Source organism: Pezoporus occidentalis, unplaced genomic scaffold (assembly GCF_034315485.1).
Source record: "Pezoporus occidentalis ecotype Australia unplaced genomic scaffold, CSIRO_AGI_Poc_V1 ctg70, whole genome shotgun sequence".
NCBI lineage: Eukaryota > Metazoa > Chordata > Aves > Psittaciformes > Psittacidae > Pezoporus > Pezoporus occidentalis.
Genome location: NW_026916053.1, coordinates 1157252 through 1181734, shown reverse-complemented (window position 1 = coordinate 1181734; position 24483 = coordinate 1157252). Strand labels below are relative to the sequence as shown.

Sequence of the window (24483 nt, the reverse complement as noted above, 5' to 3'; positions counted from 1 at the left end):
ATATGGAGAATTCCCTTAATGGGCTAACTTTGTCCTAGCATAAAACCTCCGAAGCAGATGCCTTCATCTGCTGCCTCCTGCACAAGTTTAGAGGGTACACAGTTGGGATCTGCTGCATGGGGACAGGAGATGGTGGACCAAGCGTGTGATGGACCCATGGAGGTGTACTTGCCACTGCAGTACCTGCGAGCTCACTGATGTGCTGCCACAAAGGCAGGAGCTGCCATCCCTAGAGGAGCTGGCGTGGGGATGAAGTGGGGTCACGGAGTGGAGCCAGAAAGGATTTATCAAAAGCAGTCTCCACAAGCTGTTTCTGCCAGCCATGAGAACCATTTCCTTTATACAAATGTAAAGAATGATACAAACAGGATTTTTTTTTTTTTTTTAAGTAATTAATCACCTTTTCTATGAAGTTACAAGAGGCTCTTTGAGAAACTTCTCTAGAAGGATTTTTTTTTTTTGGTAGTTCTTCATTTGTTTCATCAGCATTAAATTCCTCAGGGCTTTCCTATAAGGGAAATGGTTGTGTTATAAAAGTATTATAGGCTAACAGCTTGATCCAAAGACAACCGGAGGCTTTGGTGGGCTTTGAAACAGACCTTAAACCAAGAGGGAAATACAGCACACTCTGACAGGCTGTCCTGGGAACCATTAAATAGTAACACAATTCAAAAATGTTTAATTGAGCTGAACTATTGAGTACAAGTGAAGCAGTGAGCAAGAGGTTGATAGAGTTTCAGAATCTCTTACTTGAGAAATGTAGGAAGTGTTAATTTCAAATTAAGTATCAAGACTAAAAATCTCAGGCTTTGTCCATAATTCATTATAAAACGTTCATATGCCTGTAACTGGACAGGCACATGCTTTGAATTAAATCTCACACATGGAGGTCTTGGTTCTGTATGTCTTCCTCCAGAAGTGTCAGTTCAGATCTTCACTATTCCCCTGACCAACATTAATGCAACAGTATCATCCTGTCTGTTGCATTGGTAGAGCTGCTGTGCAGGCACTCAAAGAATTAGTCTATAAAGTCAATAAAGCTGAAGAATAGCACCTCTTTCTGGGGTGATTTATCTGGGAGTAGGGGAGGAGGAACATCAACCATAGCTTCAGAAATTTGGATCTAAACTCCTATGTTCTTTAGCTACAAAATCTCAAATGGTTCTGTTTAATGCCCCTTGGTGATGGCAGCAATAAGGAACTGTCCAGAAACCTCTTGATTTGGGGAAAAGTGAAGAAATCACAAAAAAGATTATCAGTTGTAGTCATATTATTAATCATTAATGCCTCAATGTATGTTTTCTGACATAATTTCATGGGAAATGTCTTTGTTTGGTTTCTGAGAGGAATCTCTATGGTCTTTGCTATAGGTATGGGCTCCTCAGAGCATGGACAGTTCATCTCAGGTGTTCAGAAAATAATTTGCTTACAGCACTGATAGAAGTTAAACCGCCAAGGGAAGCATGAATGAATAGGCCAGCCTATGTTACTCCTTTTTTGTCTCCTCTACCCAAACTCTTTACTCTATCCCATGGATTACAGTCGTCAGACATTTGGTCTTAATGTTTTCCCCAGACGGTCACTTCGGTATAACCTTTGTAGTGGCAGTCAGAGTGGCCTGCAACTTCACATCTCCCTCTGCTTTCTGCCCATGGTTGAATGGATGCATACCTGCACAAACAGACGGAGTCACGGTCTAAGTGATTGGGGCAGCAAAGCTGTCAAACCCAAGGAAATCTCTCCACCCTTTGGTTTCTCAGCAGGAGGCCCTCTGACAAGAAAAGGTAAAAAAAAAGTTCCATAGGCAGTTAACCCTGGATATTATGTTCAGGAGAGTTTAGAAACCTGTTTTGCAGGCTTGTGATCACTGTATGGGTGTAGGAATATTTACCGTGTGCCTAGAGACCATAACAGATGTAGACCATCATTATAGCTTAATGTACTGTCCACCCAGTTCTTTTAATCCCTTCAGGCATGTATAATAGAGCTTCCAATCAACAGGAGGTGGGCTGTAGTCTTTACTGTGTCTGCAAGGATCTGCCCACCAAATCACTGACAAAACATAATGGGAAAAAAGAGTCAAAATCTATAACAGTGCTGCTGGCGTTTCACATGAGTTCGGTAAAAGTCAAGGGGCTTTGTGCATTTGTTTGAAGCAGTTAAGCAAAGAACAGACAGACTTTTTGGTGGTACTAATTCAGACACAATAAAAAGAGATTGCATGTACTCCCTTGCCAAAAAGAAAATCATGGGTCTATTCCCCTTGCCCTGACTGAGATTTGCTTGTTCCATAATCTGTGCTGTCAGAGCATTAAAGAAAAGAAATCTACATCTCTTTCAGCCTGAGAAATGTTAAGTATTATATTGCAGATTCATTCATATGCTTTTCAGAGGACTAGTATCAAAGAAAAAGGGGGCCCTGGGTGTGTTGTTTTCCCTAGCTGAGGGGTAGATGTGAAGCTAATAACTTTCTTAGTGAGAATTCTTGTTCTGTGTTGGTACACTCCTTGGGATTTTAGTGTCAAAATTAATTGTGAGTAAAGTAAAATCTGGAGTTAAAATTGATCTTTATGTGCAAGTTACTCTGAAATTCTGGAACCAAATGGAAAGGATTTATTTTAGCACTGACTTAAAGAATTGAATACATAGAACAGTCTAAATTCTTGAGTTGTGTTGGACCTTTATCAGTACTCTGACCATGTCTGCTGATACCTGGGAGTTACAATCTATAAAATTCCCTGTAAGATGCATAGCAATTTCTGAGTTGTTCAGCATCTTCAATTGGCTTGAATTGAGAAAAACATACTGCAAAAAATAACAAAGCACGTTATGTCACAGATTTTAGTTCACCTTTGCTGAAAGGTGTTTAGCTTGCCTGTATTACACCATGTCCCAGAGCCTGTACTGTAAGGTTGTTTTGCCTGGAGTGGCCGCTGTGGCTGCTTTCATTGGGTACTCGCAGTTTGTCTTGTAGTCACTTGATTGGTACAGAGGTTTGGTTGATGTAGATATGATGGCCATATTTTTTTATTGCTTTTGCATTTCAGCAGTGGCAACCTAAGATGAGCTGTGAGCAGACAGGTATCAGTGAGATAGAAGCAGGACATGCACTCAAGTTCCCAGCCTGTGTGAACATGGGCTCTGCCTCTCTGCTGAGGAACTGGCAGAGGCACAGGTATGTGAAGGACTAGGAGAGTGTCCTCCAACAACAGCCAGGCCTCGAGACCTTTTAGACAGAGCAGCTAAAGTTGCTGCTTGACCCAGTTGAGGTAAAGATGATTTTCTAGCATTTCAAGCTGCTGTATTTTGGCTGTCTGTGAACTGGACTATGTTGTTCTCACCAGAAATGATGCTTTGGGTCTAAGAAACTTCATTGCTCAAAAGTTTCACCAGCAGTTACATATTCCTACAAAAAGCTTTCCTTAAAGTGAATTAGGATTTCCAATTAAAAGAAAAAAAAAAAAGGTCATTGAAAAGTTCCTGCTTGGATCTACTCGAGATCCCTGTAAAACCCTAGGGTTGACTTTTTTTTTCTTCTTTTATTCCTGTTCTCATTGAATGCTTCAAGCAGTTTGTGCTTTTTCCCTCTTGTTCTCTCACAGGACCCTAAAGCCAGGACCTGATTGAAACACCATAGGGATTTAATCAAATCTGATGGTGATTCATGCTTCTAATGGCTGAATCTGTCCTTTACTACTTTACAAACTGAGAAGGAATAAAACCCCATTTTATTGCTCGGCTGTTAAAAACTATTTGTAGAAGTTGCTAAGGTTCAAATCAAAAGCGCCCTCCCTTGAGAACTATTAGTTAATTCTAAGTGCCATGGCATCGCCTTTTTCCTTCTTCTCTCGCTTGAGATGTGGCCTTATATCACGACTGCTGTTCAGACATCTGAGAGTTTTCCATTCCTTTGACAAACATGAGCCAAAGTGCTTAAGGACATCTGTTTATTTTATTTCTTTAATGAGAAAACCTTCCAATTTCTTACTGGCTCAGCTGTGTTTATTTACATTTTGTTAGTCATATGTGTGGGGCACCTTGGGACGTTAAAAACCTGCAGAGGCCTATGCTGAGGGCTGCTAGCAGGCATCCTGGTCAGAAAGGCAGAATAAGCCCTTCCTAAGGAAAACACAGTCTTTGGAACTCCATAAAATAGATTTTCAAAACAAATAGTGCCTAATTCACTCAGTAGATCATGGATTAAGTCAAGATGAATACAATTTGGAAAGGATTTTCTGAGGAAGTTGGAGATTTTTTTACCCACTGGAGGCTAAACCTTGTGTTTAATGCCTTTTTAAGTTAAATTAAAAAAGCATTCAGTCACTGCAGGTAATAAAGAAGTCTGTTACTTTAGACATGCTGCTATATCAATTATTAGTTCATTATTGGAGAGAAGGGAGTAAATAATTCCAGCCATTTGATTATTTCAAATGTGTATTTCAGGAGCAAACATCTGTGTTTATCATCTGTACTCTTGATGAGAAGCAGCAGTAGAAACAGCAAAACCAGATCCACAACAGCTTAGATGGTGGGCACGGGAGATGCTCTGAGCTCATGTAGATGTAACCTCTTGTACTAGAGCTTAGGAGAGCAGAGGGTTTTCTAAGCAAAGTGCACATGTGGTATTTGAAAGTATTAAAGGATTAATTTTGACATAAAATATGTATCAGAAGCAATGCTGGATTGTCAAACAAGCGTGAGCAAAGGGACCCTACTTTCCAGTATCACTGAATCGTGACTTGATTTTAAGGGAAGAATAGTTTGAAAAACAGAACGACGTAACTTGTGTTAGGAAGTTGCATGTGTGAAATACATAGTTGTGCAGAGGACTGCACACAGTGATGTGTTTCCACCAAGCTTTCCAGGAGTTCTGTATTTTTCACAGTTATCAAGGGCTTGCATAGAGAAATAGAGTGATTTTGCAGTGCTGAGGAGAAGGAATGAAGGTGTATTTGGTTTCAATTTCGCTCCCTCTTATGCCCTGTATAGTAAAAAAAAAAATCTGTAGATTTTTTAATCTTTTGCATTACTAAATTGAAGTAATTTCCATTTGTTCTCAAGCATCATGGCCCAGCTTTTCACCTGTATTTAAGTACAGTATTCCCACAGGACCAAAATCCATTTAAGAACTCATAGATTCAGACACTGCGTAAATTAGTGTAGTCATTACTGCTTGTCCCTGAGCATAGTTCATTTAAAGTGGCAGGAGAACCTTTTCAACCTCCATGTGCTCTTGAATGTAAGGATTTAGTGACTGACATGCCCATTTGCTTATTTCCAAGGTGTAGTCCCGAACCATTTCCGAACAGCTACATGCCAGTAAAAAGCTAGTCCTTCAGTAAGTAATAAGCAATTATTTGGAAGTATCTCTCAAGTCACAGTAAGGGTGACTGTGAAAAGCTATCTGAAGAAAAACGATTAAATGGTATTTGCTGTCCATCTAGCATGGACCTTTCACAAGCTTGCACTGTGCTGACTGTAGATGCTATTCATTTAAATTTGGGAGATTGTCTAATAAACCTGGATATACCAATGTTCAGGTAAAACAATGTTTTGGGGAAAAAAGGTTTAGAGCCTGAAAAGCTGAGTGATTCTATTTGAATCACTTATTTAAGAAGTCTGAAGTGCAGTTACTTCAGTCACTTCTGAAAATGGGTTTTGATTCTGAGCTACTTTGGTTATTTAAAGCAATGTTTTTCACAAATACCTGCTCTCTCAATTGGAAACTCTGAGAGCCTGGGTCTGGCTGTAGCGTGCATCTATTAAAAAGATAAAATTGCAATCTAAGCTACTGAAGTGTAGTAAAAGAGATAAATGTGTTCTCTTCCTCAAGAAGACATGGACTTACTTGAACTGGAACTGATGCACATGTCCTATGATGGGAAACCCTTGTTCATGTCTCATTCTGATCGAGGTATAAAGTGTTACAGTACAGGAATTATCATTCTCACAGACTCTTTCTGTTCAAACATGTAGCCCAGCATTTGGATCTTTGCTTTTTTTATTATTATTTTTAATTTTATATAACAACCAAGCTGGTCCATTTTTCAGGAGTTTCCAAGTAATTAAACCCAATTAAAACTATTAAATTCTTTCTTTTGGTGACAACTTCATTATTAAGAGCTAACCACAAGGAGGAGATTTAACTTGGAAAGCCCTTGATTGTATACTAATCCGTCTCTCACCTCTGGCTGACACCTGTGGCAGATAAACCCTAGAGAATAGGAGTCTGATGAATACTCTTAATTAATACTTTCTTCCTTGTAGAAAAGTAATTATTTGCTCATGGCATAAACAGGTATTTGGCAGGGATTTAAAGAGACTGATTAGTTTTAAATACTAGGGCTTTATTTTGTTGGGTATTTTTTAAATGGAGGGGAGGTCTGAATCCAAGATCCATGCTCAGAATGACTTTGTCCTAACATTCTGAATGTCGGGATAATTGGCACATTGCTAAATAGAAGCAGAGTCAGACAAGAAGCTGATTTGTTATCCATCTCAAAGGAGCCAGCTTTGCCCCTTTGCTAATGGCCTGCAAGTCTGAACAAGGTACCTGTAAGGCAGAGGCTTGGAATGGGCTTTGGAGCCAAGATTGGAGGCGAGAGTGACTTGCACTTGAGAGATTGCCAGAGATAAGTCTTTTTCTCTCTTCCTTTTAAAATTACAGTGTGCAAGAGGGGAGAGTTGGCTATGGACATCCAGCCAACTGGATTAGCAGTAGCTGCAGGTGTTAACTAATACATGTCTCTAATGCATACTGTAAGACAAATATAAGCAGGTTATGAAAAATCAATCTCAGTGATTTGGGAGAGCAGTGATACGGTTTTAATACAGATCCATTTGGGAGGATCCTGACAGTGCAATGTGAAGTGTGGCTGCAATGCACATGGGCTTTTGTGTTGGTAATTCCAGTACCTTTAGTAGTAGTTCAGTCTGGAGAAGAGAAGGCTCAGGGGGGACCTTATCTCTAAAACTACCTGAAAGGAGGTTGAAGTGAGGTGGGTGCTGGTCTCTTCTCCCAAGTAACAAGCGATAGGACAACAGGTAACAGCCTCAAGCTGCACCGGGGGAGGTTCAGACTGGAGATTAGGGGCAGTTTCTCCACCAAGAGGGTGCTCAGGCAGTAGAACAGGCTGCCCAGGGCAGTGGTGGAGTCACTGTCCCTGGAAGTGTTCAAAAATCATGTAGACGATGCTCTCAGTTACATGGTTTCATGGTGGCCTTGGCAGTGCTAGGGAACGGTTGGACTTGATGATCTTAAAGGTCTTTTCCAACCTGGTTGATTCTATGATTCTATGAAACTACTACTTCTCTTTGTTAAAAGTGGGAGTGAAGAGTGCATTGAGGAGGAAGAATATCAGTCTCTTTGAGAATGAATACTTCACAATGACCACTGCTCCACTGGTGCCTATTTCCCCCAGCCAGTGTGAAGAAGCCTGTTAAAGTTGTGCATTGGAGGGTCAGGAGTGCCTGGACTGTCATGTGTGAGCACCAGAGGTTAACACTAAAGTAATTTGTGGAGCTGTTTAATTGCGACCCTAAAGGAAGCTCCAACAGTGGTGCTTGGCAGAGGTGAGGCACATAGGGATATGCTGTGGTGCTGGAGGTTTTGTTTACAAAAGGAGTTCATTGCCTGTTTTGTATCCCTGCCTCTCATTGTCCTTGTTTGTGAAAGCATGACTCCTAGATTAGCAGAGGGGTAGGACCTTGCTTTTCTAAAGTTACTAAACAAGCACCATGGGTTCAGTTTTTAGATTAATCTGTTTTCTCTGTAAAAAGTGGTTCCTGGAGGAGATTTGATTTCAAGCTGTCTGCGATCCATTCTTCCTTGGGCTCGTATGCATCAGAAAACTAGATCTGTTACCCAGAAGCTTGTTTGCAGGGCTGCAGGGTGCAGTTTTCTTGTGGAAGGACATGTTAGCAGGAATCAGTATGAATGTGGTAACTTTGTGTTGCTCTGTCAAACTTACACTGCTCTAACACAAGCATTAGCAGCCCACAGGGCATCTCCTGCAGCACAGATACCCTTTAGTGGTACAGGATTTCCCTTCCTCAGAAAAGCTCTTTGTCATCATCTTCAGGTAAATTTCATAGTTCTTGTTCAATTTACACACTGTACACAGAATTTGGACAGCATGAGTGATAAACCTAATCTCATTTTGGTGCTTTCTCATCAGTCTGATTTTTCTGTTTATTCATACTTGAATTGAAAGCTGCGTTGACTGTGTCTTTCTTCTGTGTGGGTACAACCTCTAGCACAGCAGGGTTCAAGTCTGGGTCTAGTGCTTCTAGATGCTACAGTAATGCAAATAAATTAACTGCCAGTGGAACCCTGGCCTAGTGCCTCTAGACACCTATAGTGGGAGTGCTGATTTGCCTTTTAACTTTATCAGCCTCTTTAAGACTTGGAAGTGTGCCTTGCTGTAGAGGAAATGTCCATACTGTGAAGGCAGTGATGCCAAATCATTTCCCCAAACGACTTCCCCTCTGGGTGGTAAAGTGCATTTTTCTGTTTTATTTTCATTCCATCATATTCGCTATCTCAAGAGAAAGATTTTACTTTTTTTTTCTCCCCCTCTCATCTACATTTCTGTATAGTTTAACTAAAGAGAAGGTAACTTCATGCAGTGTGGAAATGTTTCCTTCTTCCCATTAGTGATTAATACCAATGAAGTTGAAGACAAAACTCAGAGGATAAATGACAGATACCAACCAGTGAGATTTCCTGAAAGAGGTTTAAAGGCTAATGATCCTTGAAATGTATAAAAATAAATTGCTTCATTAAAAACTATTTTACAAAATAATTTCTTCCTAGCAGCATATTTTCTGCAAAACAGTTCCCCTGTGTAACTACACCTGGGTAGTAAAATTTGATTCAGTGCTGCTCATATGGGGCCGCAGTCAAATGTCCTGATCATGCCTGTGTCCCTGTGCCTCATCAGGAGAGGAGGTTTGGGGCTTAAAATTAGAGACATGTTCAAGGCAAGTCTGTTGAAGTTTACTTTTTGCCCAGAGGAGAAAGTGCCCTTCTTTCTGGGACAGCAACAAGCATGTTTAAACATGAGTGACAGAGTTTTTCTTTAGATGGGCACAATGCTTGTGAGTCACACACATGGCTGAAACCACAGCCATTCTGCTCTAATTAAAGAGAACTACACCAAGAATGCGTAATAATTAGGTTAGTGTGTAATACACCATCCATGTCAACAGCATCTGCCACAAAGGTTGATTGAAATGTACTCATCCTCCAAACATTGTGCTCCCTGTTAGAGCTCCTCAACTAATTCATTACCATCCTGTCATACAATAACATGACTCCACAGAAATCTGCAGAAAATTAGAGCAAAGACTACGTATAGATCTGCCCTGGTTTAGCATGTAACTTCAGTGAAGGAAAACCACCCACATAAACATAAAGATGAGAGATCTCCGTCCTAATGAAGATGAATTACCAAAAAAAAGGGCTGTGTGGGAATGCTCTGTTTTTTCCAAGTTGTCTGTTGTTGTTTAGTTTGAACAGACACGATGCTTTTGAGCTGTGAGTGTTTATCAAATTAACCACAGATTAGTTTTTGCTTGTGTTTTTGAAGTATTTAATGAATAAGGAAATGTTCTGCTGGCAACCTTGTTTGCATCAGTGTGTTTCTGTGCTTTTGCTGTGGGTTTAGGAGCGAAGTTAGTTGTTCGGGGGCAGGAGGAATGGTTGACTTTATGCTCAAGACACATGGAATAGTTACTGAGATTCATTTAATACTGCAGTGCATGAGGCTGGGTACAGCAGGTCACTTGGTGGTGTTTCAGAGTAACAGATCCGTGTAGGCTGTGTCCAGTGCCCAGTGGGCAGCTTTGAAGCAGTGAGCCAAGAGCTGTAGGAGCCCTGCAGCCACCATCCCCATCCAAGCGGCAGCTTGGAGGACCGAGTAGATCTGCTGTGCACATGTAGTCAGCTGTTAAAGTAGCCTTCCAAGCCAAAGGATGAGAAAGTAGCCCAGCCAAAAGTCGTTTTTGCCATGTAGGATTGTCTGTGGGTGGCTTCTTCAGCTAAGCAGAGTCAGCCCTGTCAGCCTGACACAATTTAAGTTTGCAGTTACTGAGTTGGTGGGGAAATGAAGTGGCAGCCATCTCACAGGTGGTTTTGTCTCAGATGGGTAACAACAGGCAGGGAAAAACACTAATTTTCTAAACCAAATCAACTAAACACACTAAAGTAGAGCTGCAGGTAGTGTAGTTCTTCTCCAGAGGAATTTAATTAAGGTTTTGCCACTGATGTTGGTAGGAGCAGGATCTGGATGTGAGAAAGTTCACACATGCTTAAGAACATGTAGAAGCCGTTTTAGAGGTGCTGGCATGTGTGTTTTCACATTCTCTTCATCGTTAAAAAAGTGTTTTAAAAGTGCTGCAGGCAGCCAGAGCTTCTGCATCATGTCCTTCCCTTTTGGGAAGCAGTTTGGGACCCTCTCAGGGAAGGGCCAAGTGAGACCCACACTTGGGTAGGTGAGGGGCTGCTGGCACATGGAAATGGCAGAATGAGCAAACCTTCACAGTCAGCCAGCCCATGCAGACTGGAGTGGTACCTGCAGCAGTGTGGCTGCTCTTGTATCTCCTGTCTGGGGGCATGCCTGTTGCTGAAGACAGTAGATGCTGTTATCATGCTGGACTCTGATGTGGGAACAACACATCTGCCTTTCTGTCTGGTTCTGTGCTGATCATCTAAGTTATGGTAGTAAAGACCTAAGCCAAATGTGCTGAGACACATGGATTGCACCCTCTAGAGAAAGAGACTGCATTTATGGATTCTGTTTTCAGATTTTGCTCACCAGATTGCTGTTTGACATTAAAAGAGAATAATGCTGACCTTCTAGGGCTGGTTTGAAGGACAAAGTCAAGAAAGGATCACCCTCTGTGTACTCTGTTGTTTGTAACTTTCTCCTAGTCATTCCCTAATGACACTATTGGAAATCAATTCTTCGTCTAAACTACTGAAGCAATTCTCATATAGTGTCAGGTGTTCAAAGGTTCTTGTTATATCATCTGAAGCATGTGGGCTATTACTGATCAAGGCAAGCCATAGACATCTTTCAAAGAACAGAATTTAATTATCTATGAAAGCAGAAGAAAGGATAGGAAAACCATTTTAAGATACACTCGGGAAATAAAATCACTTTAATGAGCCTATCTTCAGAAACAGGACTGTGTAGATCCTATGTTTGCTCTAATCTCCTACCTCCCCCTCCCAGAAAAAAAGATCAAAGTGAATGGATAAAAACCTGGTTGTATTTCCCCTCACAGGACACTACAACGTCTGTGCGGATAGGTCTTATGATGGAAGAAATGATCTTCAACCTTGCAGATACACATCTGTTCTTTAATGACCTGGAGGTATGTAGCTGCTTATTTTATTTAACATCTCTCTCTCTAATCATTTGCATCTGGTCTACAAACTTGTTTTTCTGGCCAAGAAACTTTTATTTTTGACCCCAAAGAAATGGGCCTTAGATGTCTTATTGGAAGCATACTTCACTGTGTCCCTTTGACATCTTCATTCTGTTAAGGAATTTTTTTTCTAAATACACAGTAACAATGATGGCTTTTGGCAGTTTTACTAAATCTAATAATGAGGACATTGCTGCTGCTTCTCCTGAAATTTGCTATTTAATAATTTTATTAAGCTAAATTAGCAAAGATCCTATGGGGCAGGTAGCAATTAGTTGTGAGCCACTGCAGAGGATTTAAAAATGGTCTCTGTTCTTGAGGATATTCTGCTTCCACACACAGAGCAGGAGGTCTGCTCAAGCTGAGGCACACTGCAGGATGGAAACTATGGGAGTTTCAACATTAAAGACCAACAGGAAGAATCCTTCCTGTTTGTGGCTTGGTTAGGTCTGACTGTGCCTTATACAAAGCAGAAATCCTTTTGAATACAGTAAAATTCAAGCAAAGCGGTGCTAGCAGATGATGATAAAAAAAAAAATCTAACATCCCTGGGTAGACTTTTACGGTCTTTTTTTCACTTGAAAAAGGAGGAATTTTTTTCTGTGCTGGATGAAATGAGATAACTTTTTGTGTGCCTGATGAGTTCAGTGTGAACTTCTGGTTCCTTCACTGCTTAATTGCACTGTGGTCCTTAGCATTACAGGAGGTACAACCTTTCCTGCCACCTGTCTCCTTACAATCTGAGGTTTCACTTGCTGAGAATTTTCATTTCCTTTTGAAGACAAGCAGTGGCCAACACCTGAACTGACAGATATTTCCTCTTTCAGCTCTTTTCAAAGAGGGAGTTGGTGATGAGGTTATGAGAAGTACAAACTGAAAAAGCCCTCCTTCGGGAGGGGGAAGGGGAAGCTGCTGTTTGGAAGTGCAGTGTACTATATAAAGAGTGATAATATTTAATATGCAGCCAGCACTTTCCACTCATCAAATCTTAGCTCCATGTACTGCACAAAGTCACCCTCTGGAAAACCTCTCCCTATCTAGACTCTTGCAAAAATATAAGTTGGCAAATCATTTTAAAATAAGTTTTTTCCTTGCTTTACTTACTGCTCTAAAACATGAAGTGAAGTACGATTAGGAGGGACGACACAGGAGGGCATACAAAGATGATAACTAAAACCATTTGTGTAAGTAGTGCTATTTTGTGGCTGCTTGAAAAAAAGAGAAGCAAATTTCAGTGGAAGAAATTGCAGCAATAGTCATCTACCTCTGTTCATTAACCACCCTACTCCTTCATTTAGGATGATAAATAAAAGTCAGATTTGAGTATTCAGAAAGTCATACTTAAGGATCATACATCACCAAGCGCAAGGCTTGGACCAAAACAAAAAAAGATGAATTATGTTCTTAGAACAGAAAGAAGAAATTGGTAAAAAACAAGCACAGAAGCTGATTCAGTTCTAGACCCACGAACATTACCATATACATTAGCACCATCATGTGGTATAACACTGGTCTGTACAGGACAAAATAAGCTAAAAACAGTCAAACCCTTTTCGGAGCATCTTCTGTGTTGGGGCGGCGTGAGAGAAGCAGCAGGGTAGCTGCCCAGCTGTCTGGATGATGGGGCACACTAGAGATGTGCTGCCCCAAGACAAAGGATCAAGGCACCAAACCTTGACAAGGGCAGGCTGTGCATTGCACTTCCAGAGCATGCAGTGACACAAGCATTGCTCTGTTCAGGAGGTTATTTGCAACATAACCCAGGCAAGCAAGGCCTCTGTTTTCTGAGCCCCATGTTGAAATCATACAAGTGTGTGTTTGCCACACTAATTTGTCCTCTCATATGGCATATAAGCATAAGTATAGGCCACACAAGAGGTTGTGTACTTGTGTGCAGTGATCACACTGCAGCATATATCAGGAAATACTCAGTTGAAGTATTCTCACTTTCTGTTCCCCTTTTGGGACACTGGGGAGAAAAGAAGTTGCTCAAGGTTACAGATCACAGTGAAGTTAAAATACAAACTCTGAGCTTTCCAGGGTTGAGCTTTTTCTCCCAGATGCCTTTTGTTCACAGTGCAATGCTGGCTAAAGAATAGTACCTTCTACCTCCAGTCCCTCTGGAGATACTGTTGTCTAGCACTCTGGAAAACAGGTATTAAGGACAGGAGGACTGGAAGAATTAACAAACAAGGGGATTAGTGTGTTTACAAGTTACTGCCTTTCAGAGCCATCCCTGGAGGGTTTGTGTTCTGGGAACTGTTAACTCCCCACCTAATGAGGGATGCAAGCTTGGCTGATAAACGAATCCATAAGATGTTTAAAAATCTCTCACACAGTCCTGATATGCAAACAGTGACAAGCTGTGCATTCATCAGTTGTTTTCATATGTGCACAAGACATACCTCAACGGCATTCAGAACGAGCATAAGCGATAACAGAAGGCGCTTCTCCACACATCCTCAGGAACAGCTTGTGTTTCACAAGGAGGCAGCAGAGGCTTTCTCCAAGCCTGCAGTACTGTTTCAAGTCTGCATTAGCTCAGGCTCCTTCACATGTGGGTGCAGGGGTCTGGTCCCACGTGGAGGCAGGTTGCGTGGCACAGACTGACCTAGAGATACCACAACAATAAAAACAGTTCAGTTCCCAGAGCTGTGAGGGTTGGCTGAGGTCTCAACAGGTTTGACTCTGTTACAGGCTGTATGTGCCACACATCATATCCCTCAGAGATCCTAGAGCATCATTTTAAAAAGTCAGCAGATGTGAAAACTGGGATGTGTTCCCACTGCAGACATCCACGCCAACAATCTGGTCCTCCTTTGCAGCAGCCCAGATATCCTGCCTTGATTCCCTGCTCACTAAAATTTCAAAGAAATTCTGCAAGAATGAAAAATTAGTCTTGTAACCAAGCAGTAAAACATGGCCCATGTTCTGCTTTAACCAGCTTCCCTGAGTTTCACCCAGTAACACGATAGGCTCAGCCGGTGCACTATGAGGTAGCGTCTCACCAAGTGTCATGGTATTTTATTAAGTTAGAAATGTGATAGCTACTGTTGTCACACTTCAGTGTACAGAACAATTCATTCACAAATGAGAAAAACAGATCTCTCTGCAAATACCTTTCCCCTGACTTAATGCCCTGCATCATACAACTGAAGTGCAGTGGGCTGCATCAATATTTTCCCAGCATGGCTCACAACAGCCATTGGCAGGGGAGCTTAAAGATGATGGGGCTAGAGGGGAGAGAGAGAAAGAGATGCCAGCAGAGATCTGCTGTTCAGCCTCTTGGCTCCAGTTATGTACAGAAATACACACCCCAGTTATATGTTGATAAGAGGACAGGAGCAAGATAAAATTGTCTTTGAGCATTATCTCAAATGCTGCAGAAAATCTCATGATCATGAACAAGAACTACCTGTGCCATTTCACCACTGATAACAAATTTGGTTAATTGTTTGGAGATGTTTTTCTTTTTTTGAAAGGGGCTAGTTTAAAGTATCTCATAAACTCCTAATTGTATAAAGAAGGTAAGATAAATTCTGTGGTTTACAGAATAGTGTAGAGGTGAAAACTAACTGTACCTTGGTTAGTTGCAATTCTTCTGACTTTGGAATCCTGTTGTACCAAGCACTTTTTTCTTCTATTGAAAAATCAACCAGAGCAAAGGATAAGAGTTCATCAGCTGGAATGAAGGCTTTCTGTCTTGTTCTAACCTGCAAGGGTCATGGAGAAAGGAGATTGAAGGTGGTGGGAGAAGCTTCCTGTTTTTAACTCTTTTTAATCTTAATGCTAAGACTAGGAAAGAGACCAAAGAAATAACATTTCTCAAATTTTTGAGGCAGGGCCTCCACCATTCAAACAATGAAGAATTTTGGAAGATAAGATCTAGAGTACATGCTTCATGCAGGCTGAGCTCCAAGTATATACTCTGGTTAAACTTCCTGTGCATAGATTTCCTCATTACTGACACACATTCTTCCTTCACTCTGTCTGTGGCTGGGGCTATGAAAGGCTGCCGCCTTCAGTGCTTCTGTCCAGGTTCCCTGTACATCAAAGGAAGCTCAGCCCCCTCAGAACAAACAGTGAAAACACTGGCAGGACAGGCATCTCTGGAAAGTTCTTTGGGACAGATCTCCCTGTGTAATTATGTGGGCATACACCTCCTGTCGAAAGCAGTATTCTCACGGGGGCACAGGCTGCCAAATCTCTGCCTTATCATGCATACAAAGTTTAAAAACCACAGTTTTCCTGGCAAAAACCCAAGCATCTCTCTCCCTCCTGTTGCATAGGAGAGAGTTCCATTTACTGTAGTATTCAAGAACTGTTTTGCCCTTAGATAATGGCAGATTTCACATACACACTCTCTGTCTAGTCATATTTTGTACAAGTGCTATGTGATGCTTGTTCCTAACAATTAACTGGCTAGACTATGCCAGACAATACTAAGATTTTATCTTCTTAATATTACATTTAAGGCAGTTTTTCATTATGTTATTTCAGGTTGTTTTTCCAAAGCATTTACTTACTGCTGTATTTTTTTTCCATACGCTTCTCAGGACTGTGACCAGATCCACATAGATGATGTATCATCAGATGATAACGGTCAGGATCTAAGGTACGGTATCTCCTGGAAGCTGCAGGTCAGGTAGTCCCCAGCTGTTTGAAAATAGGAGGGGGCTGGTCAGTGATGTAAAATAACATTCTCAGTCATGCACCCCCTCCATTTCCTGGCTCTATGCTGTCTGCATTAAGCACCCAGAAGCACAGAATCCCCTTTCTCACATTAATATGCATGTGCCTACTGTCAGACCCTGACTGTACTGAGCTTTGAACCATTCTGGGAAATATACTTAAAATTAGCTTAAACTCCAGTCCGTCTACACTAGTTTCTGATGTGATTTGGCCAGCCACTTAGTGCAGGTATGGCCAAAATGCTTCAAAACCATATCGAAAGATTTCCCACTGCCTAACCTGTAACACATGGGCTCAGCAGTGAGATTTATGGACCTTGCCATGCCAGAGTTCTGTTACTGGTAGAAACTTATATCAAAATTGCTCCAAACATTATTATCTAAGTTAGATTATCATGTACCTAAAAAATACTTCTGAGGAATTACATCACCTTTACTAAAGCATTGGCTGCAGAGTCATGATAATTGGCACAAGAATTAAATGGGAAGAGCCCATATAGAGCTTTATATTTTATGTTTTTCTGGCTGGTGATTATGAGAAATGGGTGCAGAAACAGCATGGAAAACTATGAAGTGTTTTAGGGAAGAGACTTTTTCTTCTGCAGAGAACACTTGAAAGATCTCTTGCAGTAACTGAACTGCTAGTTTGTGCTCTGCAGTGCACTGAAGTGGCACATATTTATTTAGGTCCTTTGCCTCCAGTGGCCTGTAAGCAGGTGAGGCTAGATACTTGCTCAGACATTGATTAAAACATTACTTTGGGGTTTATCTCAATCAGTGCACTTACCTTGAGTGAATAAAAAAATTCGTATGCTAACAACACATCTTGAATTCTGTGAAAAGCCCTCCCTGAGTGGTTTCTGTTGTTTCAGAAATACTTCTCAGCTGCTCCTGGTTTGTCTATGTGGGAAATGAAGCTGAGCTGACTTCAGTATCTTAAGCATAATAACTCCTATCTGGATGCTTTAATGCAGAAATACAGTGGCATCAGGGCTCTCTAGATGGGGAAATTACTGTGCAGTAAATCAGGATGTGAATGTACAAGCACTGGCTGCTCCCCCAGTGAGGTGTCAGAAGCACTTTAAGCTGAGCTAACTTCAGGCTGCACCTGAGAAGGATAGGTCTGTCCCCCTCAGCCTTTCTGTCCCTTCCTTTGCTCTGGTTCAAGTTGAGTTTGTCCAGATCCACTGGGTCTGTGACCTGATCTGACTAACTGTCCCCCATGAGCTGCAACTGCCCTCTTCCATCGCAGCTCAGTCTGAGACCTGCTCAGACCATGAAACTGGTCCTGATGCTGTCATCCAGCAAACATTTGAAGATGACATGAGCTGGTACTGGCTCTTTCCATGCCCCGACTCCCAGACCAGGGAATCCAGGTGAAAAGCAACTTCTTTTTTTTTTTTTTTTTTTTTAGTTCTGTTATCTTTTAACTGGAACAGTTCCCTGATCTGATTCATCTCAGTGCTGAAGAAATCTTTGTACCAGCCTGTGCTGGTACAGAGAAAGGGACATCAAGGAGGTCTGAAGACAGGAGCAAATGCCTGGCAGAAGGCAGGATTGCTTTCTTCAGAGAAACTGCCTGTTTAAGGTGTTTGTGGAACTGACACTTGCCCCAGTTCATTGTGGTAATTACTCTAGAGTTGCTTTGAAGCATTAACTCAGTTTTAAAACAAAAGCAAACAAAAACTTCACACATTGCAGGCAGTTAAGGCTCCTTTAGTTAATTTCTTAATCTTTTTTCTTGGTCTAATTTGTGTTCAGAGCCTGTGTAGCCATATAGCCAAGTCGTAAAAGGGAACACCAGGATTTTCTCCTTTAGGATGTATTTCTGCAGTTCCTTCAGCAGCCTGGGCAAGAGGCAGGTGAGGAAGTTCAGTGACGTGAGGACATGCAGATGTTTTGTAGTCCAGAGAACTGGCAGGGAGTGCTGAGTAACTTGCACTGTGTTTACAGTCAGAATGCCTTTTAATCTGTGCTAGTAACCATGCTAGAGATGAAGTCCAGTTCTGCACAGTGTGTCCTGAGCATGCTGCTGCTGCCGCTTGTCTTGACATTTCAACTGCTTCCACTCCCTGCTGGCACTGTATAGACTGCAATGTACTGACCTCTCCCCTTCCCTCCTTCCTTTCCTAGCACATATAACTTCTCTGCGGATGGCTTTCACAGTTCTGCTGCCAGCACAAATCTGTGTCTGGGCTCCGGTGTGCATGGGGGAGTTGACTGGATGAGGAAATTAGCATTCCGCTACCGTCGGGTCAAAGAGATGTACAACACCTACAAAAACAATGTAGGGGGTAAGTGTCTCTGGCCAGGCATCAAGTTTGCCTTTCAACTCCTCAAATACTTCTGACCCTGCTAGGGACATCTCTGGAGGAGGTGTAGCAAGCATCCTGATAAGAGTATTTAACAGAGCTGAGCAACTGTTTCAGCAGTCATCCTTAAAGAAGGTTCTGCATAGGATTTGCAGGAGATGTGCTAAAATACCTGGTTTAGTGATTCAAGAGGGACTTAAGTTGAAGTGTGGGGCTTTATTTTGTAATTTCTTAGGCAGGAAAGTGACCTCCAATTTTCCAGAAAGCTTAGTAAGCAAGCAAACAGTTCAAAATCAAATATGCCTTTTGTTTTCAGAGAACATGTGGGTGATCTCTGTCTGAAGGCATTCTTGTATCATAACTACTTGTTTTCAACTCCCCCAAAACAATAGCACCAGATATCTTCCTTCCTCTCCAGACAGTTCTCTCAATAGGCTGCTCTGCTTACCTTTTAGGACATCAGTGCCAGGCCTCTGACTAGAAAGAGAAAGACGCAAAACTCAGGTCTCTGTCGCCACAGCCAGGGGCTTGTTTTGGTTGGAGAAGCCTACCCACATGTGCTGGAAGTGCTGCGTAGCTTTTCAGGAGAAACAAAACCATCCTGGCTTCAGGTGCCTCTCAGCTCAGGCCACTGCCTACTGCACACAGCTCTTGCATCCCTTGCTCACTTCCCATGGAAGTTCTAATGAGGCCCTGCAGCCTGTGGGTGACTGATACCATTCTGCTGGAGAGGAAGGAAGCTGAGCTGCAGTCAGGCTTTGTGTCCTTCAGGGCAGCCTTGGAGTGGTGTGGCAGTGGGCAAAGGGATCAGCCTGCACCAGAGATAAGGACAGTGGGAGAGTGAGGGTTCAGAACGCGGACAGAAGCCCCTTGGCATTCTACATACAAAGCCATGCAGCTCCCTTTCTGTGCTTCTGCAAAGATGCTTTCCCTGCTTACAGGTTTAATAGGAGCTCCTAAGAGGGAAACCTGGCTGCAGTTAAGAGCAGAACTGGAAGCGCTGACTGATCTCTGGCTCACACATGCTCTGAAGGCGCTGAATTTGATACATTCCCGGTAAGAACAACTAAAGAATTGCCTACAGGCTTGATCCAGGATCTCCTTTAGTTCCCTTTATTTCCCCCTCTAAACAAATCAAGACACATTTATAGTGACTTTGCTGGCCAAATCTGTGGAAGCCTGGTCTACGTATGTTTGGCAAACCTGAATAACGAAGGGTTGGGATGAGCTTGAGATGGTGACCTGAGCAAAAGAAGTAGTTCTTTTATTGCCTTTCCTTGGCTGCCTCATCTGTGGCACACTTTTCATATGAGCAGATTTACAAAAGAGTAGGAAAGGGAGAAAAGGGTCTTTCTATCCCTGAACATGTTCACTCAAAGCACAGACACTACTACATAGTGTTTAAATTCCCACAAAACAGCTCCTGGCATGCATGCAGTAAGGCTACATCACTGCTACTAGTTTGTTTTATGTTTTTTCATTCTACTAAGCTGCTCAGAGACATTATCAGTACTCACATCATCTGCCTCTAGCTGCATAATCTCCCAGGGGCTTGGGAACTTCCAGTGGGAAGACAGGTTTTCTTCCTACCATCTTGATCTCATCCTCACTAACAAGGAGGGTCTGGTTGAAGCAGTAAGGGTAGAGGGCTGCCTTGGTTGCAGCGACCACGAGATGGTGAAGTTCAGGATCTTGTGTGGTAGGACTAGTAGGATACCAAGTAGAATTGCAACCCTGGACTTTAGCAGGGCAAACTTTGGCCTTTTCAAGCAATTGCTAGGGAAAATCCCATGGGCAAGGCTGCTTGAAGGAAAAGGGGCCCAAGATAGTTGGTTGACATTCAAGGACTGCTTTTTCCGTGCTCAAGATCGGAGCATCCCGACACGTAGGAAGTCAAGGAAGAGGGCCAAGAGACCTGTGTGGCTAAATAGGGAATTGCTGGGTATGCTCAAGTGGAAGAGGAGAGTTTACAGGTCATGGAAGGAGGGGCTGGCCACTTGGGAGGAATATAAGGCTGCTGCTAGGGGATGTAGGAAGGCAGCTAGGAGGACTAAGGCTTCCTTAGAATTAAACCTGGCAAGAAGGGTCAAGGACAGCAAAAAGAGCTTTTTCAAGTACATGGCAGACAAAACTAACACCAGAGGCATGTAGGCCCACTGATGAACGGGATGGGTGCCCTGGTGACAGAAGATGCAGAGATGGCAGAGTTACTGAATGCCTTCTTTGTCTCTGTCTACTCTGCTGCAGGCAGTCCTGAAGAGCCCTATACCCCTGAGACCTTAGATGAAGTCAGGTCGACGGAGCGACTTGCCTTAGTCGATGAGGAATGGGTTAGAGATCAGTTGAGCAATCTGGACGTCCATAAATCCATGGGTCCAGATGGGATGCACCCGCGGGTGCTGAGGGAACTGGCGGAAGTCATTGCTAGACCACTCGCCATCATCTTTACCAAGTCTTGGGAAACGGGAGAGGTGCCTGAGGACTGGAGGAAGGCAAATGTCACTCCGGTCTTCAAAAAGGGCAAGAAGGAGGACCCGGGTAACTATAGACCGGTCAGCCTCACCTCCATCCCTGGGAAAGTGATGGAACACCTTGTCCTTGGTGCCATCTTAAAGCATATCAAGGATAAGAGGGTTATGAGGGGCAGTCAACATGGCTTCACCAGGGGGAAATCATGTTTGACCAATCTCTTAGCCTTTTATGAGGAAATAACACGGTGGGTGGATGATGGCAGAGCGGTGGATGTGGTCTACCTTGACTTCAGCAAAGCCTTTGACACAGTCTCTCACAGCATCCTCACGGCTAAATTGAGGAAGTGTGGACTGGATGACCAGGTAGTGAGGTGGACTGCGAACTGGCTGAAGGAGAGAAGCCAGAGAGTTGTAGTCTATGGGGCTGAGTCTAGTTGGAGGCCTGTAACTAGTGGAGTGCCTCAAGGGTCAGTACTGGGACCAGTATTATTTAATATATTCATCAATGATTTAGATGAGGGAATTGAGTGTACTATCAGCAAGTTTGCTGATGACACTAAGCTGGGAGGAGTGGCTGACACGCCAGAAGGCTGTGCTGCCATCCAGCGAGACCTGGACAGGCTGGAGAGTTGGGCAGGGAATAACGGGATGAAATATAACAAGGGAAAGTGTAGAGTCCTGCATCTGGGCAGGAACAACCTCAGGTTCCAGTATAGGTTGGGGAACGACCTGCTAGAGAGCAGTGTAGGGGAGAGGGACCTGGGGGTCCTAGTGGACGACAGGATGACCATGAGCCAACACTGTGCCCTTGTGGCTAAGAAGGCCAATGGCATCCTGGGGTGTATTAGAAGGGCGGTGGTTAGTAGGTCGAGAGAGGTCCTCCTTCCCCTCTACTCTGCCCTGGTGAGACCCCATCTGGAATATTGTGTCCAGTTCTGGGCCCCTCAGTTCAAGAAGGACAGGGAGCTGCTGGAGAGAGTCCAGCGCAGGGCAACCAAGATGATTAAGGGAGTGGAGCATCTCCCTTATGAGGAAAGACTGAGGGAGCTGGGTCTTTATAGTTTAGAGAAGAGGAGACTGAGGGGTGACCTTATAAGTGTCTATAAATATATAAAGGGGGAGTGTCACGAGGATGGAGCCAGGCTCTACTCAGTGGCAAACAATGATAGGACAAGGGGTAATGGGTGCAAACTGGAACACAAGAGGTTCCACTTAAACTTGAGAAGGAACTTCTTCTCAGTGAGGGTGACGGAACACTGGAACAGGCTGCCCAGGGAGGTTGTGGAGTCTCCTTCCCTGGAGACATTCAAAGCCCGCCTGGACACATTCCTGTGTAACGTTATCTAGGTGTTCCTGCTCTGGCAGGGGGATTGGACTAGATGATCTTTTGAGGTCCCTTCCAATCTCCAGCATACTGTGATACTGTGATACTGTGATCTTTCAGACTAGAGTAAAAGAGAGAAACACAGACTACTACTTCTACTAACTTTTGTTTTCCAGGCCTAACTGTGTGAATGTGTTGGTCACAACAACTCAGCTTATACCAGCTCTTGCTAAAGTGCTTCTCTATGGACTGGGCACTGTCTTCCCCATTGAAAACATTTACAGTGCAACAAAAACAGGTAAGAGCAAACTAATGTAGGCCTCACCAAAAATATACTGAGGTTTTGTCCTAAGTCAAGTCAGGAACTTCCATCCAACGCTATTACAACAAACAATGTACGAGGTTTTTTTCTAGCTCCATGTTTATATATGGAGCTAAATATATACTTATAATTCACATCCTGATTGCCCACAGTTCAGCCAGTACAGACTTGGGGGGAAAGAACAAAAAGGAAAAAAAAAAATCAAAGTCTTCCAAAGAGTTTCCATGGGGGAATGAGCCTGAAAAATACCCACCACCCTGGGTGGTGTGGGATGTTCAACTGCACCCAGCTAGGAGGAAGGAAGTCTGCTTGGACCTGTTACATACAGGAACACTGTTTGGATCCTCTTACTCTTGCAGAGGGGTCAAGTGTGCTGGGTGAGCTTGAAGCTGTGCGAGTAAGAAATACTGGCAGGGTTGGCTTGGGGCTTTTGTTGCGTTCTGTTCTTTCTGGTATAAGTGTTAGAACCTCTGAGGTTTGCATTTTCAGATTTTGACTGCAACCAGAATGAAGAGAAGAGGGCTCTTGAGTGTCACATCAGTCAAACAACTGCAGGTCTAAGCAGTGCATCAAAATCTCACAGCTTACAGAAAACTGGCAGCACCTGAAAGTCCTTGGCTGATAAAGAAAATGCTAGTAACTGCCTTGAGATATAGACAGTCCCTCTCAGATGGAGATTCAGTTAGGTTCTAATTCCAAAAGAAAGCAAGGAAAATAGCAGCAAGTTTAGTTAAGTCACAGCTGCAGTTCCAGCACCTGAATGTATGAATACAGCCCTGCTGTATGTGCTTAGATAAAAAATGTCTTCTCTTCTGTTACTTAGGGAAAGAGAGCTGTTTTGAAAGAATAATGCAAAGGTTTGGAAGGAAAGCCGTGTACATTGTAATAGGAGATGGTGTTGAAGAGGAGCAGGGAGCAAAAAAGGTACAGTTTGTGGATGTCATGCTGGATTCTTCCAAGTTTTCATTTCAATGACCCTTTCTTTACTTAAGCATTTAATGAAGCTCCCTCCATTTGAAACAGTTTGCAATTGGTCTCAGTTTTTAATATGCAAAATACTCAAAACCTTAGGAGGAATTTCATACAGTAAATCCTCCCCACTTTGGCAGCTGATGCTGTTTCTCACGTAGTTGCTGTGTCACATGTTCATGGAATCATTCTTTACTTAATAAAGATGGCTTTAAACATATGAGAAGGAAAACTCCAATGTGTGATCTCAGATCCGCAAGCAGGCGAATTTCTGATCTCCATATGTTGCTTCTGTAAGTTCCGAATCATTGGAATTAGTTTTCAATTACTAATTCTAATATGCATCGATACATGCATGTGTTTATATTTATGACTCATGGAGATCATAGGGTGTAACATCTTTAGAGTGAACAAAAGAACTAGTACTGCATTGCTGTCTTTATCAGTGATCTGTGGATCAATGTGATTAATTTCACAGGCACAGTGAGATTGGGAAGATGTACTGAATACAAAGTAGAACAGAAACTACAAAAGCAGCATGATCAGCAGTAACAAGCCCTCAGTAGTATTTCATGCTCACTGCAGAGATGTGGCCTGCTGGCATTCATAGCCTTAGAAAGAATTAAAAGGTCTAACCTGTGCTTCCAGTTGAGTCCTCGAGTCATTAGTATCCCGTCATTGGGAAATGAGAACTGGAGTTTTAGATACCAGTTGAAGCTTCTTTGCTTTGTGTAGACTGTAAGAGGAGAAAAGCTGGAACCCCAGAGCCTGGAAAAGATAAAAGCAAAATTTGAGAACACCAAAGCTTGCAGTCTGCTTACAGTAACTGGGGGTTCATAGCCAGAGATAGAGCAAGGAGTACCTTCTGCGGAGTATCAGTGTAGGAGCCTTGGAAACATGGAGAGCAACAATCAAAGGCCTGAAGGAAAACAGTCAGGTACCTATCAGCTGGGTTGTACAA

General features: G+C 42.7%; 1 protein-coding gene and 1 long non-coding RNA gene across 10 annotated transcripts in view; one reads left to right on the top strand and one right to left on the bottom strand.

Moving 5' to 3' along the window:
• The window catches only part of EYA2 (EYA transcriptional coactivator and phosphatase 2), a 90943-nt gene that overhangs the window by 63323 nt on the left and 3137 nt on the right, over positions 1 to 24483 (top strand). For all 8 annotated transcript variants that reach the window (XM_062642356.1, XM_062642352.1, XM_062642354.1 and 5 more), the window contains 6 exons: positions 11290 to 11379; positions 15990 to 16048; positions 18258 to 18418; positions 19378 to 19492; positions 22408 to 22529; positions 23377 to 23477. In XM_062642356.1, the coding sequence (XP_062498340.1) occupies positions 11290 to 11379; positions 15990 to 16048; positions 18258 to 18418; positions 19378 to 19492; positions 22408 to 22529; positions 23377 to 23477 (648 nt within the window). The remainder of the gene's footprint in view (positions 1 to 11289; positions 11380 to 15989; positions 16049 to 18257; positions 18419 to 19377; positions 19493 to 22407; positions 22530 to 23376; positions 23478 to 24483) is intronic.
• Positions 1545 to 16201, bottom strand: LOC134175912 (uncharacterized). Of its 2 annotated transcripts, XR_009969181.1 has the most exons (4): positions 15956 to 16201; positions 15010 to 15141; positions 13839 to 14044; positions 1545 to 1671 (listed from the first exon to the last, which is right to left on the bottom strand). It is a non-coding gene; the product is annotated as an uncharacterized LOC134175912 (long non-coding RNA). The 2 variants fall into 2 exon arrangements; XR_009969180.1 differs by lacking the exon at positions 1545 to 1671 and having other exon boundaries at positions 13382 to 14044.